The sequence below is a fragment of the Chiloscyllium punctatum genome, chromosome 2 (genome assembly GCF_047496795.1).
Source record: "Chiloscyllium punctatum isolate Juve2018m chromosome 2, sChiPun1.3, whole genome shotgun sequence".
NCBI lineage: Eukaryota > Metazoa > Chordata > Chondrichthyes > Orectolobiformes > Hemiscylliidae > Chiloscyllium > Chiloscyllium punctatum.
Genome location: NC_092740.1, coordinates 156,142,512 through 156,161,821, shown reverse-complemented (window position 1 = coordinate 156,161,821; position 19,310 = coordinate 156,142,512). Strand labels below are relative to the sequence as shown.

The window sequence follows — 19,310 nt, the reverse complement described above, 5'->3', positions numbered from 1 at the left end:
ACCACAAGAAAACAGCAGCTATGTTTTTGCAACTGCTCAATGTCAATGAGCAGAAAATCTATGCAACTGTTAGCGCAATGACAAATTTCTAACATTAGTGATATTATTTCTCACCAATCTGTATTTTCCTTTTTAAAGAAATGTTTCAATGCATAAATTGGCTTTCAAGAGAAGATGACAAATAAAGACAACAGTATATCATAGATTTGAAATATACCTTTCACTGGCTTGGCTATCGAAAGCATGCAAATCAAGAACTTCGCTAAGTTCAACCCTGAAAGACAATAAACACAATCAGCAGCTTTGAGACTAAATACATGATAACACACAAGCTGTGACATCTTATAAAACAATCAGAAGTTTGGACGAGATGAACAATACAAAGGCAAGTCACACTTCAGTGTCCTATCATACATGTTGGTAGTTTGCTCATGGACCAATTTCTTATTCAGCCAACATCAGGTCTGGGCTCATACAATCAACAAATCATTTAATCAGATTGGCGATGTTATTGTATCACTCACAGAAATGTAGCAGAGAGTCTTAATTTGCTGCAGAACCACATAAATCATATTTTATACTGGGTTAAAAACCAAAAGAACTGCGAAAGTTAGAAATCAGAAACAAAAACAGAAATTGCTGGAAAAGTTCAGCAGGTCTGGCAACATCTGTGGATAGAAATCAAATTTAACATTTGGGGTCCAGCAATCCTTCCTCAGAACTCAAACTCAGTTCTGAGGAAGGGTCACAGACCTGCTGAGCTTTTCCAGCAATTTCTGTTTTTGTTGTTATTGCTGTATAGATAGTTACTTGACAGAAATTGATTTTTGCTTTTAAAAAAAGGCATTATATTTCCCTAACCCAGTGAACTAGTTAAAGATAACAGATTCAATTAACTTGATGGTTATGTAATAATGTCATTAGACTAGTAATTCCAAACTACTAGTCTGAAAGAACTCATTAGAGAGCTGACAGGTGGTGGTTTAACACCAAGAAGGTGGCATCTTCATGGTGGCCTCACCCAAAAGATGAAGTAAACCCACCATCACTCTGAATCACAAAACAGCTGATCAACCAACTGAGCAAACTGACCCCAGCAATACTCTGGGGATCCATGTTCAAATCCTACCAGAGCATTCCACCTATTCGAATTTAATATAATATGGAACTAAAAACTAACCTCAGCAATTGTGATTATGTAAAGATCAATGACTATCATGAAATCCTCTGATTATCCTTTAGTGAAGGAATTGGGTCATCTTTACCTGGGTCTGGTAGATGTGACTCCACATCCACAGCAATGTGGTTAACCATGACCTGCCTTTGAAATGGACTAGCAAGCCTCACAGTTAGGGATGGACAATAAATACTGACCCCACAAGCAGCACACACATCGCATGCCGGAGTCAATGAAAACAAGACTGACAGACCACAATCATTCTATTCCTTTCCTCAAGATTCCTTTGAAACAGAAGACCTCTTTATTGAGCGAGTAAATAATAAATATTCCACTTTCTTACCTTCACACATTCTCTTGACGTTTAGATCAAAAACCTGTCTAACCTAGTCTCCACTGCTCTCTCAGGTAGAGAATTCCAAAGGCTAAAACACGCTTAAGTGAAGAAATTTGTTTCAAAATGGGAGGCTCCTTGTGTTGAAATTGTGTTCCCTTGTTCCAGATTCCTCCATGTGGGAAAATATCCTGCCAATATCCACCCTGTCAAGGTCCCTGTGAATCCCTGTTTCAATAAAATCACTCTCATTCGCCTGAGTGTAGGCTCAGCTTGCTGACCTTTTCCCTTGAGATAACAAAGAGGAAGTAACCTCATGGACATTCAGTGAACAGCCTCCAACGCAGGTATCTGTCTCCTTGAATAAGATCAAAATTGTACCAGCACTCCAGGCATGGTCTCACCAATACCCTGCAGAATTTTAGCAGGTCTTCCCTACTTTTATATTCCCAATTCCCACACAATAAAGGCTAACATACCATTTCCCTATTTCATTGTTGAACCTGCACATTAACCGTTTCATATACAAAGTCACCCAGACCCACCTATACAGCAGAATTCTTTAGCTTCTCCCATTTAAATAATATTCTAATTATCCAATCTTAACTTCACATTTTCCCACACTATACCATTTCTTTTTGTCCACTCACCTAACAGCTTTTCACAAATTCTGGGTCCTCCCCACAACTTGCCGTCCTATCTAAAGTCCAAAAGAACTGAAGATGCTGTAAATCAGAAACAAAAACAGAAATTGCTAGAACAACTCAGCAGGTCTGGCAGCATCTGTGGAGAGAAATCGGAGTTAACGTTCCGGGTTTCTGGACTTCTGAAGAAGATCACGTGACCCAAAATGTTAACTCTGATTTCTCTCCATAGTTGCTGCCAGACCTACTGAGCATTTCCAGCAATTTCCGTTCTTGTTTTTGCTTTCTTATCCACCTTTGTACTGAGAGCAAATTTTGTTACAGTTCATGCTCTGTTCATACAAGTCAGTAATATCAACTGTAAGCAGAAATGCAACCTACACAGACACACACACATGCACACGCGCACACACACACACAGGCACACACTCTTCCACACACACACAGGCACACTCACACTCACACACACAGGCGCACACACACACAGGCACATTCACACACACACACTCTTCCACACACACACAGGCACACTCACACGTACACACACACACATGCGCACACATACAGGCACACTCGCGCGCACACACACACAGACACATTCACACACACACACTCACTTACATATTGTTGATTTATAAAAAGCTTCCACGGAAGAAAAACTCTTGCACATGAAGATTGTAGTAAACTCTACATGACAGAAAGATGGCAGAGACAATGCACTTCTGTACCAATACTGGTATATTACTAAACATACTGATCTCAATCTGGGGATACGTGAGAATGTGGACAATTGTATCAAAGAGAGAAAATCCTGGATTTCTACCACTGTATACAAAACTGCATTTTAGTGTTCTGCACTGGTCCATGAAAATATAATCAACTGTTAGCCTCGTCTTCCTCACTCTAATAATAATATAATCAGTAATAAACAGCAAAAATAAAACCATGGCCACAATTTTAGTTTATGTCTGAAATTTCTGTGAACATTTTTACAATTTCCATAGAGTGCCTCTAGATGGAGCAGCCCCCACATGCAGGACATAAAGCTGATCAAATCCTGCATCTCACAGTACAAAGTGCACCAAGGGTTGTGAATTCCAGTGAAGGGAGTCTTGGAGATGGGTCATCACATGAAAGCCAATGAAACACACTTTTCCCATTGCCAGTATTACTGCAAAATATAACAAAGTATTCAAAGAACACAAACATGAAAATCAGCTGTGTTTTATTTCTGGGTTACTTCAGTTTTAGTTCACTCTTTAATTTCTAAAGACTTGAAGATAACCCTGGAGGATTAGCAACTCTCTGTGTACCTTGTGTCAGCATTGGCTGAAAGAAGTCTGTTATACATATTGTCATGTTGTTAGTCTCAAGGTTGTGAAAGGTAGAGTTCTCCAACACTACAAAACATAGAGTTGCCCATTTCATCAAGGGTGGGTGATCTTCCAATTATTTTTGCGTCTTTCAGGTTTAATGGAAACACTTTAAAGTGTTTCAAACAGAATGGATTTGTTTTGAAATACAGTTTCTGTAATTTTGGAAACAAACGAGGAGCCAGGTTGTGCACATGAAGGACACATGGCATCAGGTGTGAGATCAATTCACCAATTCAGTGAGGTTTTCAGGGATAAATATTGCTTGTATCTTCAGACATCGCTGCTCTTGCCTGGATAGTAATAAAAGCATTTTATCCTAGAGACAGCCATACCATGCTTAGGACAAAGTTCCATGGTGCTGAATTTCCTAGGTCATTGGAAACCCCATTTCCCACCCTAAACAGACAAAGGTGTAGAGCACTCGAATTTCCAGGATGGGAGCCTCCTGTGAGGGAACAGCAGAGACCAATCTGCCCAGCAGAACTGATGAGCATGAAGCCACATTCCCCTTTTTCAAACAGTTAGTGCCAGATTCTGTAGATTAAAAGTCCTGAAGCCACTGTGACAGGTACAGTGAAAAGGTACGAGAGTGTTGGGGTAGCACGGCTCACGGTTACGGTGGGGATTAGCGCACGGCTCATGGTTATGGTGGGGATTAGTGCACGGCTCGTGGTTATGGTGGGGATTAGCGCACAGCTCGTGGTTACGGTGGGGATTCGCGCACGGCTCGTGGTTATGGTGGGGATTAGCGCACGGCTCGTAGTTATGGTGGGGATTAGTGCAAGGCTCGTAGTTATGGTGGGGATTAGTGCAAGGCTCATGGTGATGCTGGGGATTACTGCACGACTCGTGGTTATGGTGGGGATTAGCGCACGGCTCGTGGTCATGGTAGGGATTAGCGCACGGCTCGTAGTTATGGTGGGGATTAGCGCAAGGCTCGTGGTGATGCTGGGGATTACTGCACGACTCGTGGTTATGGTGGGGATGAGCACACGACTCATGGTTATGGTGGGGATTAGCGCAAGGCTCGTGGTTATGGTGGGGATTAGCGCACAGCTCGTGGTTATGGTGGGGATTACTGCACGGCTCATGGTTATGGTGAGGATGGGCACACGGCTCGTGGTTATGGTGGGGATTACTGCACGACTCGTGGTTATGGTGGGGATGAGCACACGACTCATGGTTATGGTGGGGATTAGCGCATGGCTCGTGGTTATGGTGGGGATTAGCGCACAGCTCGTGGTTACGGTGGGGATTAGCGCACGGCTCGTGGTTATGGTGGGGATTAGCGCACAGCTCGTGGTTACGGTGGGGATTAGCGCATGGCTCGTAGTTATGGTGGGGATTAGTGCAAGGCTCATGGTGATGCTGGGGATTACTGCACGACTCGTGGTTATGGTGGGGATGAGCACACGACTCATGGTTATGGTGGGGATTAGCGCAAGGCTCGTGGTTATGGTGGGGATTACTGCACGGCTCGTGGTTATGGTGGGGATTAGCGCAAGGCTCGTGGTGATGCTGGGGATTACTGCACGACTCGTGGTTATGGTGGGGATGAGCACACGACTCATGGTTATGGTGGGGATTAGCGCATGGCTCGTGGTTATGGTGGGGATTAGCGCATGGCTCGTGGTTATGGTGGGGATTACTGCAGGCTCGTGGTTATGGTGAGGATGGGCACACGGCTCGTGGTTATGGTGGGGATTAGCACACGGCTCATAGTTATGGTGGGGATTAGCGCATGGCTCGTGGTTATGGTGGGGATTACTGCACGGCTCGTGGTTATGGTGAGGATGGGCACACGGCTCGTGGTTATGGTGGGGATTACTGCACGACTCGTGGTTATGGTGGGGATTAGCGCACGGCTCGTGGTTATGGTGGGGATTAGCGCATGGCTCGTGGTTATGGTGGGGATTAGCACACGGCTCATAGTTATGGTGGGGATTAGTGCAAGGCTCGTGGTGATGGTGGGGATTACTGCACGGCTCGTGGTTATGGTGGGGACGAGCACACGGCTCATGGTTATGGTGGGGATTAGCACATGGCTCGTGGTTATGGTGGGGATTACTGCACGGCTCGTGGTTATGGTGGGGATTAGCACATGGCTCGTGGTTATGGTGGGGATTAGCGCACAGCTCATGGTTATGGTGGGGATTAACACATGGCTCGTGGTTATGGTGGGGATGAGCGCACGGGAAAGTTTGGCTGAGTGGGGAAGATGGTTTCAGGTCTGGAGGAATAGGGGAGTGGGTTGAAGAAAGTGGTGGCGGGTTATAGGGGGTGGCTCAGTTTAATGTTAACCAAGAGTTACAGTTGGTTTATAATTTTCTAATGTTCCTGAGGTAATTGTTAACTTAAGTGAGTCAGACTATTCTCATATCTCGGAGTCTGATGGAGCTCCTTCAGAAAGTTCCAGACTTTGGGCAATTGCCCCAAGGAAACTTTGACTTCTGAGAATTCCTGCAAAGTTGAGATTTTCACATGGACTGCAACTCCAATTATCGTTCCATTAGAATATCTACTTTTGTGTTAATAGTTTTACATTTAAGTTCTGAAATATATATCCTGGCCATATACCCTATCCTGTTTTGCCTTCTCTTTGCATTTGCATAGGTTTATTCCTTGCCTGCAGAACTCCATGCTTGGAACTACACTACAATTAGAGTCATAGAGATATACAGCATGGAAACAGACCCTTCGGTCCAACCCGTCCATGCCGACCAGATATCCCAACCCAATCTATTCCCACCTGCCAGCACCTGTCCCATATTCCTCCAAACCCTTCCTATTCATATACACATCCAAATGCCTCTTAAATGTTGCAATTGTATCAGCCTCCACCATATCCTCTAGCAGTTCATTCCATACACGTACCACCCTCTGCGTGAAAAAGTTGCCCCTTAGGTCTCTTTTATATCTTTCCCCTCTCACCCTAAATCTATGCCCTCTAGTTCTGGACTCCCCAACCACAGGGAAAAGACTTTGCCTATTTATCCTATCCATGCCCTTCATAATTTTGTAAACCTCTATAAGGTCACCCCTCAGCCTCCGATGCTCCAGGGAAAACAGCCCCAGCCTGTTCAGCCTCTCCCTGTAGCTCAGATCCTCCAATGCTGGCAACATCCTTGTAAATCTTTTCTGAAACCTTTCAAGTTTCACAACATCTTTCAGACAGGAAGGAGATCAGAATTGCACGCAATATTCCAACAGTGGCCTAACCAATGTCCTGTACAGCTGCAACATGACCTCCCAACTCCTGTACTCAATACTCTGACCAATAAAGGAAAGCATACCAAACGCCTTCTTCACTATCCTATCTACCTGCGACACCACTTTCAAGGAGCTATGAACCTGCACTCCAAGGTCTCTTTGTTCAGCAACACTCCCTAAGACCTTACCATTAAGTGTATAAGTCCTGCTAAGATTTGCTTTCCCAAAATGCAGCAACTCACATTTATCTGAATTAAACTCCATCTGCCACTTCTCAACCCATTGGCCCATCTGGTCCAGATCCTGTTGTAATCTGAGGTAACCCTCTTCGCTGTCCACTACACCTCCAATTTTCCAATGCTAATCAATACACAAGTTTATTTTACATATTTAACTCCACAGTAATATTTCTGGGAAATCTCATCTTGGTTCAGTATACTTCCTCACATTGTTGAAAATAATGAAACATGCGATCTGTAACTTTTGGACTCAGTTCCATCTGGACACAAACTCTGGTCCCTTGTCTATTTCTCTTACTGATAACCAGCCAAGATTAACCAAGCTGCTCACAACTATGGATCATATTTGGCCCAGAGATGAGATTCTGGCAACATACACAACACAATGGCCAGTAATTTCACCCAACTTCACCACGGCCTCAACACATCACCTTCCAAAAGCCTCATCCATGTCTCTATCATCTCTCGACTTCGCGATTTTGAGAAGATTTGTAGCTCAGGTTGAGATTCTGGATGTAGGTTTGCTCGCTGAGCTGGAAGATTCATTTTCAGATGTTGGCTTCATCCGGAGGCTCACTGAAGATGTTACCTAGCATGATGACGAAACGTCTGAAAATGAACCTTCCAGCTCAGCGAGAAAACCTACATCCAGGATCTCTAGACTTCATTATTTCAACACACTCTTGGCCAACCTCTCATGTTTTATAATCCAAAAACTTGAAAACTATCTAAAATTCTTTTTTCTCATGTTAGTATAAGTCAGACCAACATTATTATGCTGATCATGAATGCTGATTTTATATATTTTGATTGAAGTTACAATAAAATCGATGTGAAATTAAATTTTACTTTGACAAGTACTGAGGGCAAATTGCAAATAATTGAGTTCCATATGCATGGAAAAAAGAATTTTCTCACCTTGATCTTTGTGTTTCAATTAACTTGGCAAGTCCATTGATTGACCTGAAACATGAATACTCAGATTATGATACTCTGCAACTATTACTGACGATATTAAACAGAAAAAAACAAATCAAAACTTCTGGATGTTTTTGTTCTGTCAAACACATTGGGGATACGGGATCTGAACTGATATTGGTTTGAGCAGCATCAACCCTCCTGTCAGGAAATAGCAGAGACCAATTCAGCCAGCAGAGTCGATTAGCAGGAGGCAATATTCCTCTTTTCAGCACTTAGTGACATATTTTGTCGATTGAATGACCTGAAGCCAGTTTGATAATTAAAGACCACACCCCGATCTTACTTTCAGGTCCAAACCAAGACTGTTGTTGTAAATGCTAAATTGGCACATTAACGAGGACAATTGAGGGGCTTGGTAATGGTACAAGTTAAATTTTTTCCAATAGTAAATAATTCTCCCATTTCTTTTCCTGGTACGATTTCCATCTGAACAAAATTGCATGTCATTTACCCTCCTTCTTAGCTCAGGTATTTGACTTGGCTGCTGCAATCCCAAGACTGGCTGACATCACCAAAAACTATTAAAGGTATGTTACTGAGAAAAAGGCAAACTATTGAGCTCTATCCCACAATCTTTTCAGTGAATGAGTTTTTATACAAATGACACAATTACTGTGCAAAACCTTGTAACCACAAACTTCACTCTAAAGGAATAGGCAATTCAAGTGTTTGAGGCTGGACAGTGATTCAACTGGCTTTATTTCACAGAGTTTGGCTTTCAGCCTCTGTCCTAGAGTACGATGCCCTTACATCCTGTACTTTGAATAAATGAAAGTCTTTTTTTCCTTCATATCATGATTACAGACTGTGAGCTGGGCAGGTTGTACTTGGAATTGTTGCGTGGTGGAGTGTTCATAATTTCAAGAAGCGACACAGATTTTTGTGTACAGCCCCTCCTGTTGGCTCAGACGGGTATTACTTTCCTGAAGGAGACAGCATAATCAGGTTTGGATTAGGAAATGTACAATTAGGCAGGGAGTTAGAACTTAAAGCCATTTCAACCTTGTAATCTGATGCTTTTAAAAGGATTTGGAACTCACTCACGCTGGACGTTTCTAAAACTACAAAATAATATGTGACAACTCCTTGAAAATGTCTTCTTTTTGGATGCAATCGCATTGGTGCTCTGTATTCTCCTCTTGTATCCAAACACTGGGTCTATATCACTTGGAACTGTCAACTTTCCCCTAGTACCCACCCCTCCACCAGTGATGGCAAAATGTACATATTTGATCGAAAGAAGCCAAACACATAATTGATGGAGGTAAGAAGAAACAAGGTGCATATAGTAAATTGGAGACCTTGAGACATGTTCTTAAGCTCGTAACAAATGCTGGCTTGTGTGCATGTCATAGAGATGCACAGCATGGAAACAGACCCTGTGGTCCAACCCATCCAGGCCAAGGTTTGCAGCATGGGGAAAAAGAGGGAATGGTATTCCTAACTTCTGTCTGTTGGGAGTAAGTAACTGCAGTTACATCATTACATAACAGCAACTTTACACCAAATCCATATTGTACCTGATTGGAAAAAAAACATAATTCTCCACATGGAAAATATTAAACATTGTCGCTTCCATGGACAGAGAAGTACAGGTTTTACCCTTCAACAACTTTACCCTCCTCAGAATGAAATCTAACTTCCAAATGCAATTAAATTAGTACATGGCTAATCCTTTGAAAAATGTCTGCTAGGTACCTGGACTTAGCTTCCATTTTACATTTATTGCTATGCCTGATTTTTGACTTCAATTTTGTTCCCTGAATAAGAAACTAAATTGCTAATTGGTTTCTTCACCAAGAAAAGATGACATTTGTGATTCAGGTTCCTGTAAATTTGTGGGTAAATTAGTTTTTAATAAATTTGCATTACTTCTCTATGGACTTGCTCACCTTTCCTCAAGTACACAATGATCTAATGGAAGCACTGTGCTGCGATAATGTAGTTGGGCCTGAGGTCATGAAAAGTACTACACGAAAGGCAGCATTTTCCTTCATAGATTGCAAAACAGCATTGCATTACAGAATGTTACTAAATTCTGGAAGGTGGATATCTAACTGTGAAGTGCAAAGAAATAACATTTTTTAAAAACTTGAGATATAAGGAGAGGGAAACTTGGACAGGGTCCTTAATGGTTTCCAACGCATGGTCAGAAGTCACACGACACCAGGTAATAGTCCAGCAGGTTTATTTGAAATCACCATTGCTCAGAAAGCTTGTGATTTCAAATAAACCTGTTGGACTACAACCTGGTGACACGTGATATCTGACTTTGTTCATCCCAGTCCAACACCAGCACCTCCACATCATGGTTTCCAATCCATAACTACTCGTCTTCCAGCATAATTAGCAAACGGTGGTGATGGGATAATGAAAGACTTGGGTGGATGGTGGTCTAAAATAAAAACAAACCTGTGACAAGTACAACTTCGGCAAGAATGAACCAGAAACGGCAGTAGTTCATTCTCATTAGCTAGAAAAGCGAAGCATTCTATCAACCAGATAAAGGTGAAATTGCCTAGAAGCAGGGAAATAGTGCATGCCAAATGCCATCTTACATTACTTTCATATATTTCAACACATTTGGTGGCAAAAAAGCATCTTGTTGATATCATGCTTCAATTCAGATTTTAGGAGAGTGGATACTGAAGATCTAAAATAAAAACAGAAATTGCTTTTGAAACTCAGCAGGTTTGATAGTACTTGTGGGGAGAAAGCAGAGTTAACGTTTCACATCTGGTGACTCTTCATTAGAGTCTCGTATCTTATTGGCCAAAAGCATATTCAACCTTGCAGTACTTGCCACAGAATATGATCAGAACATTCTTCACTACCTTACAGCAGTTTTCAAATCTTCCAGTTCCTCTTGTTGAACCAGGTCTGTTTTGTTAATGATAATAAGATCACCAAGCGCAATCTGCCTAAATACAATGATATGATACTGATCAATCAACTCCAAAAAGAATCAAGGCACTAATATTGTTAATGAAATCCAGAATATTCCACTGTTAGGTTTTATATCTGGTCTGAGAAGTAGATGAAAAGTAAGTTGCCATCAATAAATTGTTGAAATATTTTATGCATGATACTGTATAAAATGTTTCCACTGGCAATATTTTAAAATTAAATACACTGCCAGCATACAATGATTCCTTAAAATAGCTTCATAACGTCCCAAATCTTTTACTAAAATAATTTTGGTGTTAGTCTCTAAAGTGCTGTTATTTGAGAAAGGAAATAAAATACCTGGCTGCTTCATTAACCAAACCTTTAGGTTTCTCTTCTGACAGATGCTGCAGGAAAAACAAAGTAACTTAATTAATCTCATGTACGGATGGCATTGACTTGCTTTTCTTCATTATAGGAGACAATTATCAGCCAGAGCCTCTATCTTCAGAAAGCCTTCCTATAAACCTGGCTCTTGTGGTGCAGTGATAGTGCTCTTACCTCTGAACCAGGAGGCCTGGGTTCAAGTCCCACCTGCTCCAAAGGTGTGCAAGAAAGTCTCTAAATAGTTTGTCTAGAAAATATCTATAAACCAGTAGAATGAGCCACTTACTTTCCTCTTGGTGATGTTAACTGAAGGCTGGGTGTGGGCTACCTAACTACAGTTTCAGCTGGGCAACTGAGCTGGGAAATCACAGAATCACACTCATTATGGTGCAGAACAGGCTATTTGGTCCATCTTATCTGCACTGGCTCTCTAACCATTTTGGCCTAATGCCAATCCCCTGCTTTTTCTCCATTCACTTGCACATTAGATGATTATTCAAATAAAGACAATGACCTCTTGAATACCTCATTGAACCTCTCTCGAGGATGTATTCCATATCCTAACCACTCACTGTGTGAAAAAAAAATTAATCATCTCCCATTTCCCTCTTCGGCAAAACACTTCAAATTTCTGTTCTCAAATCCTCATTTGAATGAGAAAGTTTCCCCAAATCATTCTGTCCAGACTGCTCATGATTTTGAAAACTTCTATTAAATCTTCATTTGGCTCTCTCCTCTCCTGGGAGAACAGTCCAACCCCTCCAGTGTATCCTCGGAAATGACGTTTCTCATTCCTGAAACCATTCTTAATAACCTCTTGGACATTTTCTCCATCTCATCTGCCCCATAGTGTGGCAGCCAGATATTTCACCAATATTCCATGTGAGGCTTAACTAATGTCCTATATTAGTTCAGTATAACTTTGCTCTTGTACTCAATAGCATTATAATGAAGCTTAAAAATGTGTTGCTGGAAAAGTGCAGCAGGTTAGGCAGCATCAAAGGAGCAGGAGAATCGACGTTTCGGGCTTATGCATCTGAGGTCCTCACTTTCTCCTAGCATTATAATGAAGCCCAGAATACAGTATACATTATTAACTGCTCTCTCTACCTGTCCTGTCACCTTAAATGCCCTTTGCACATATACATCCAGGTCCCTCCACTCCTGCACCCCCTTAAGAATTGTATGCTATCTTTCCACTGAGATATATCACTTCACACTTATCTACATGAAAATTCAATTAGCACTGATCCTCCCAATCCACTAATTAGTCAATTCTTCTTGAAATACTACACTGTCCTCCTCCTCCCAGTTTGCAATGCTCTCAGGTATTGTATCATCCACACACTTTGAAAATGTCCTGTACATATAAAGATCTAGAGATATACAGGCATCAGAAAAAGCGAAGATCCTATTGCCAACTCTTAGGAAACTCCATCACTAACCTTCCTCCAGTGTGAAAACCTGTCATTACTCACTGTTTCTCAGCCAATGTTGCAGTCACTTTGGTGAAAAGGCTCTTGTGACACAGTGATAGTGTCACTATCTCTGGGTGAGGATGCCTGAGTTCAAGTCCCACCTACTCCAAAGATTTGTAATAACATAATGTCATAGAGTTATACAGCATGGAGACAGACCCTTCAGCCCAACTCGTCCATGTCGACCAGTTCTCCTAAGCTAATCTAGTCCCAATTGCCAGCACTTCGCCCCATATCCCTCCAAACCATCCCTATTCAGATATCCATCCAGAAGCCTTTTAAATGCTGCAAATGTACCAACCTCCACCTTCCTCTGACAGCTCATTCCATACACACGTCACCCTCTGCGTGAAAAAATTTCCCTTTTCGCCTTTTTATATCTTTCCCCTCTCACCTTAAACCTATGCTCTCTAGTTGTGGACTCCCCAACCTTGGGGAAAAGACTTTGTCTATTCACTCTATCCATGCCCCTCATGATTTTATAAAACACGATGAGGTCACCCCTCAGCCTCCAATGCTCCAGGGAAAAAAACATTCCAGCCTATTCAGCCTCTCCCTATAGTTCAAACCCTCCAACCCCAGCAACAACCTCGTAAATCTTTTCTGAACCCTTTCAAGTTACACAACATCTTTCCTAAAGTAGGGCAACCAGAACAGAATGCAGCATTCCAAAAGTGGCCTAACAGTGTCCTGTACAGCCTGAACAGGACATCCCAATTCCCATACTCAACATTTTGACCAATGAAGGCAAGTGTGCTAAACACCTTCTTCACCACCCTATCTACCTGTGACTCCACTTCCAAGGAGCTGTGCACCTGCACCCCTGGGTCTCTTTGTTCGGCAACACTCCCCAGGGCCTGACCATTATCTGCATAAGCCCTGCTGACTCTGAACAGGTTATTTAGACAACATCTGTATTCAGACTACTACTGTCCCTTTCATTCAATGAGCTGTGACATAATTCCACACAATGCAAGAGTGAGGACTTTAACACACTATGGAATGAAAGAACAGTGGTTCAAACTCTCAATTGTTTCTATTCTGAGCTTCTGAAGTGGGTCACTCTGAAAAGCATTGCTTTCGATGAGATCCTTTATCATAACAAGTATGAATGGAGAATAGGTCGTACAAGAATAGGTTGAGAGTGCTAGGCCTTTTCTCATTGGAACGGCGAAGGATGAGGGGTGACTTGATAGAGGTTTACAAGATGATCAGGGGAATAGATAGAGTAGACAGTCAGAAACTTTTTCCCTGGGTACAACAGAGTGTTACAAGGGGACATAAATTTAAAGTGAAGGGTGGAAGGTATAGGGGGGATGTCAGGGGTAGGTTCTTTACCCAGAGAGTGGTGGGGGCATGGAATGCGCTGCCTGTGGGAGTGGCAGAATTAGAATCATTGGTGACCTTTAAGCGGCAATTGGATAGGTACATGGATAGGTGCTTAAGCTAGGACAAATGTTCGGTACAACATCATGGGCCAAAGGGCCTGTTCTGTGCTGTATTATTCTATGTTCTATGATCAAGGGAAGAACCTCTAAGCTGAAAATGTGTTGCTGGAAAAGTGCAGCAGGTCAGGCAGCATCCAAGGAGCAGGAGAATTGATGTTTCGGGCATGAGCCCTTCTTCAGAAAGTACAGGAAGAACCTCTAACCAGAGCAGTCTGAGAAAGGGTCACATTCAAAAAGATTAACACATCTTTCTCTTTCAAAAGCTGATTAAATGCTATAAATAGACCTTGGTTAATGTTACTTCCTCCACACAGGATTCATCTTGTCTTTTGTTTATTTATCTGCATTGCTGCATTTTGACTTTCAGTTATCCAGCTACAAGGAGGCACAAGACGATCCTGTGTGTTCTCCCAAAGAAGTAGGAAAAATAATGAGGTGAAGCTCCACAGGATGGTTCAAGAATTCCTAACTACAAATTATTCAGCAAGCTCACACCTGGAACAATTCTTATCAACCACTTTTGTCCTGACTACATCAGTAACACGATTCGTTGTGAAAGGAGGGAACAGGCAAAATAAATACGGTTATTTAAACAAAATTCAATTCCCACTTGAAAACCTTTCCAGAAAAGAGCTAATCCACTTTCATGATAATATGGAAAAGAAACCTGTCATTAATTCTTTGCACGATTCCCAATTAAATAAAATAAAATTAAATTAATAAAAAAGAATGAACACAAAGATTTATCCCCAACAAGAACAAGCTCCAATGCAGAGAAAGATCTATAACTTCCTGCATCTTAAGCGAACTACCTCAGCAGTGCCACTGTAGTGATGTGCCAAGCACAGGACAACATTTATTTAACACACAAAAAAAGGAAAACAACTGAAAAAAGTGTGTTCCCATCTCTTTGCAGGTATTTGGAGAAAGTGAGGACTGCAGATGCTGGAGTACAGAGTTGAAAAATGTGGTGCTGGAAAAACACAGCAGGCCAGGCAGCATTCGAGGAGCAGGAGAATCGACGTTTCGGGCATAAGCCGTTCTTCAGGAATGAGGCTGGTGTGCCAAGTGGGCAGAGAAGCAGGCTCAGCCCGCTTGGCACACCAGCCTCTTTGCAGGTATTTGCCAATTTTGAGGACAATTAGGGATTACCAATACATGCTGATTTTACCGTTGGAGTGCGGGTTTGTGGTTCCTTGGGGGTGGAGTTGCAGATGGATGGGATAGTGGAGAGGACATTTAGTATGCTTTCCTTTATCGGTCAGAGTGTTACGTGCATGAGGTCATGTTGTGGCTGTGCAGGACATTGGTTGAGCCACTGTTGGAGTGTTGTGTGCGGTTCTGGTCTCCTTCCTGTTGGGAGGATGTTGTGGGGCTTGGGGTATTCAGGGGAGATTTGCGGGGAATTTGCCAGGGTTGGAGAATTTGAGCTACTTGGGGGGGGGGGGGTTTGAATGGGCTGGGGCTGTTTTCCCTGGAGCGTCGGAGGCTGAGGGCTGAGGGGTGACCTTACAGAGGTTTGTAAAGTCGTGAGGGGCATGGATGGGATGAGTGGATGGGGTCTTTTCCCTGGGGTGGGGGTCTGGAACTGGAGAGCATGTGTTTGGTGTGGGAGGGGAAGGATAAGGGGGAGACCTGGGGGGGCAACGCTTTCACACGGAGGGTGGTGCATGTGTGGAGTGAGCTGCCAGGGGAGGTGGTGGAGGCTGGTGCAGTTGCAACATTTGGGGGGGCATCTGGATGGGTATATGGGTGAGAGGGGTTTGGAGGGATGTGGGCCAGGTGCTGGCAGGTAGGACTGGATTGGGTTGGGATATCTGGCCGGCATGGATGGGTTGGACCGAAGGGTCTGTTTCCATGCTGTACACCTCTATGACTCTATGAGATGCTCACGTGCTAAGAATGAATAACAAAAAAAGTTTTAAAAATGTTTTGGAATGTCTTTTGAATTTTTGACCAAAGGTGGTGTTTGAAATTAGAAGTTCCAAAGTGGTGGCAAAGCAAAAACTTGTAAAAAATAACTATTTCCTTCGCATTTAAAATGAAATGGTGGCCTGCAGCACAAAACTGTAGAATCTTTGCAAAAGGCAACCATAACTCAGTCACAACTACTTCACAAATGCATTTCTCAAATATTTTGTTAATTTACCTTCTACGTGCAGATATAACATTATAACTGAAGCCACAAAATCTAAATCAATCAAGCAAGACCCTGATTTTGTATTGCAAAACTATTCACATAGACACAGACCATTCAGCCCAACAAGTTCCTGCTGGGAATACAGCTCCCACTAATACAGAGTGAGTCAGAAGCAAAATGATCAAACAGCTCTATTCCTTGACAGTGACAAAAGTCTCTCTGACTGGCAGCCAATGGAAAAGACATTTGTTAATGACTGAATTAAGGTATGAAAAAGCCACTGCAAATTCAAAGTATTAAATTTGCAAAAAGGAAAACAGGAAGATTAACAAAACTTCTGGTGCAGCACTTATGTCAATGGTGCTGTCCAACAGCAGTATTATTTCAGGGTGAATATATTTAGTTTGATAATTAAACAAAAAGGAGAATTTATAATGGAGGATACCCACAAAAATAGCAAACTTGTGGAATAAGGTAAATTATCTAACCAACACAGGAGAAAATTAGAAATTGTTCACATTAGGCCAACATATTTTAGTAAGTGCAAGATTAGCAAACTACAAAGGTAGAAAGTTTTCACTGTCATTTGACCCTTGAATATAACCTCACTGACTTTCTATTATATAGCAGTTCTACTGGTAATTCAAATCAAGACCATTTCCACCGTAAATAATCAAAATCAACTTGTACAATATCAATTCAGAAAATAAAAAAACACCTTTCCCTGACCTTCTTCATATAATTCCCTGTTCATTAATTCCTTTCAATTGGATGTTGTCAAGACATTTAAGCCAAATTACAAAAGAATTGTTACTCTGGCCTAAATGCCGGGTCCTTGGAGTCAAAAAGCTGTCATTTGCACTTGTCCAATCATTTGATCATGATTAGGAAATTAATATTTTAGATGACTAGGTGACAATCCCATTTCCGTGATAGGCCCTGATTTCAATTATCAGTTCAGTTTCAATTTAACAGGCTGAGCACACAACAGCTCTCCCCGATTCAGCTGTGATGGACCCTGTCCGTGAGGCATGACACATTCCAATTGCTACCTATTTACTGAGGTGTCATCACTTGTAATGACATCAAAACTATTTAAACGCTAAGTAACTGGCAGAGGTCAAGCATCAGGAGTTAGAGAGGTGGACAAGTTGCCAAATTTTCATTCCTAACGGAGAAGAGAACAAAAGCTCAGATATTTCAAGCCATAATTGAAATGCAACAGCTTTCTGTAAATCTGTCAACTTGTCACTTTTTCAACCTGGATTCTGCATTTTAAGAAATAACTTCATCTAGTCTACATGTGTATTTAACAATTGCTTTTCAAATCAATAAAGGGACTGTCAATGTGTCTTTGAAATATTTATTCTATAAAAAGACGTGACAGTACAGTCACCAATCAAAACAAATCTCCACACCATTTCAGTAGATTTAACTGATGTCAAAGAGCCAGGTTCACAATGCAGTATTTACCCAAGGGTTCAAAAAGACAAGTTCTTATGGGGTGGTAACTGGAACACAAATAGCAACACTGTCAAATATTCCAATTTCTTTCTTCCTACCCCTCCATTCCCAACTCTTATTTTGTTCAATGTATTCACTCTCAAAAGTAGTATTCCACAGTATAAACATCCCCACTTCATCCAACTGGACTTGCTTCATCTTCCATCACTTGTTGCCATACTTTCAGGAATCAAAAATGGAAACCATGGCTCATTTTCACTGCCCACACCTGCCACTTGTTAGTTTCCTGTGTAACTTGCTTGTCGATCTTATGATCAGCTTATAGGTTACGGAGCTTAGTAACAACAGCCAACAAATAGGGGGAAGGGGTGGAGGGCGGTGATGAAGAAAGAGAGAGAGAGAGACGAGGTGGATGGATCAAGCAAGATGGGGAAGAAAATTGAAGGTAGAAAGGAAGTTGGAGGAAACTTGAGAACAGGAGGGGGAAAAAAATAAATCTTCAGCAGTGTGACTGCTGACCCTGTCGAAGTAACTCAGCAGAGAGAAGGATTATCACAGCAAGAATAATGACTGGACAAAACAGTTTTACAAAGCTATGAAAATGCAGCTAAAACCCTTCTTATATACCATTCACCCACAGGACACATCTGTAAAATAATGTGTATGTCCAAAGAAAAATAAAGAAACTTTAATAGATGACAATAGAACAAAATCCATGTTATTTACCTTCTATTAACCTATGTAGCTGTGTGGCATAATGATGCACAATGGCTTGCATGTTATTACATTTTAAAGTGAATCTAAGTTTCCAAGACAAAGTTTTATATCCCCTTCAGTAATACAGAGCTGCCACTGTGGACTGCAGCATAAACTCTGTTGATACCAGTCAGGGACAGGGTTATTGACCAGGCAAAGGCATCAGGTTTGGAACCTTTCTCACTACTCGGACACAAAATGATTGATAGGTGCAGCAATGGAGCAGTTACTAGGAAAGTATCAATGACATTATTTCACATTCATCAAGAAATGCTGCTGGACAACTGAACATATGTGAACATGTGAGGCTAACATATGATTGAGCTACTCTCCGTCTTTTAAAGGCAACAATTACTCCTAAAAGGAACTGACCAGAAACTTGAGTGTTGCAAGGAGGACAATTTAACAAGAAAATGGGACAGCAGCCCAAGTTTTGAAGATTCAGAGACCCAATGTAAAGGGTATTCACCAGAGAGGTGCACGGGGGAGAGAGAGAGAGAGAGAGAGACAATGTTTCCAGGAGACCCTTGAAAGGGAATGACAACACAGTGTAAGGAATGAACATGCTCAGAGTTTCAACTGTATTTGGTACAGTCCCTTATAACAATATAATCTGAAATCTAGCAGGGAACAGGTAATACCACTAGGCCATTGCCTCCCCATGATGTGCAATTGTTGACATGCACCAGTTAGTGATTTGGATGTGATAGTATTTTCATATCCCTGCTGCCTCTGTCCTTCTGTGTTGGAGTTTGTACATTTGACAACAAACAGCTCCTCAAATTCCTGG

The 19,310-nt window shown here is 41.8% G+C and overlaps 1 protein-coding gene across 7 annotated transcripts in view; it reads right to left on the bottom strand.

The window, feature by feature from the left end:
- The window catches only part of cbwd (COBW domain containing), a 61,932-nt gene that overhangs the window by 13,024 nt on the left and 29,598 nt on the right, over positions 1–19,310 (bottom strand). For all 7 annotated transcript variants that reach the window (XM_072590952.1, XM_072590963.1, XM_072590934.1 and 4 more), the window contains 4 exons: positions 11,208–11,254; positions 10,796–10,882; positions 7,899–7,943; positions 218–274 (listed from right to left, as the gene is read on the bottom strand). In XM_072590952.1, coding sequence (XP_072447053.1) covers positions 218–274; positions 7,899–7,943; positions 10,796–10,882; positions 11,208–11,254 — 236 coding nt within the window. The remainder of the gene's footprint in view (positions 1–217; positions 275–7,898; positions 7,944–10,795; positions 10,883–11,207; positions 11,255–19,310) is intronic.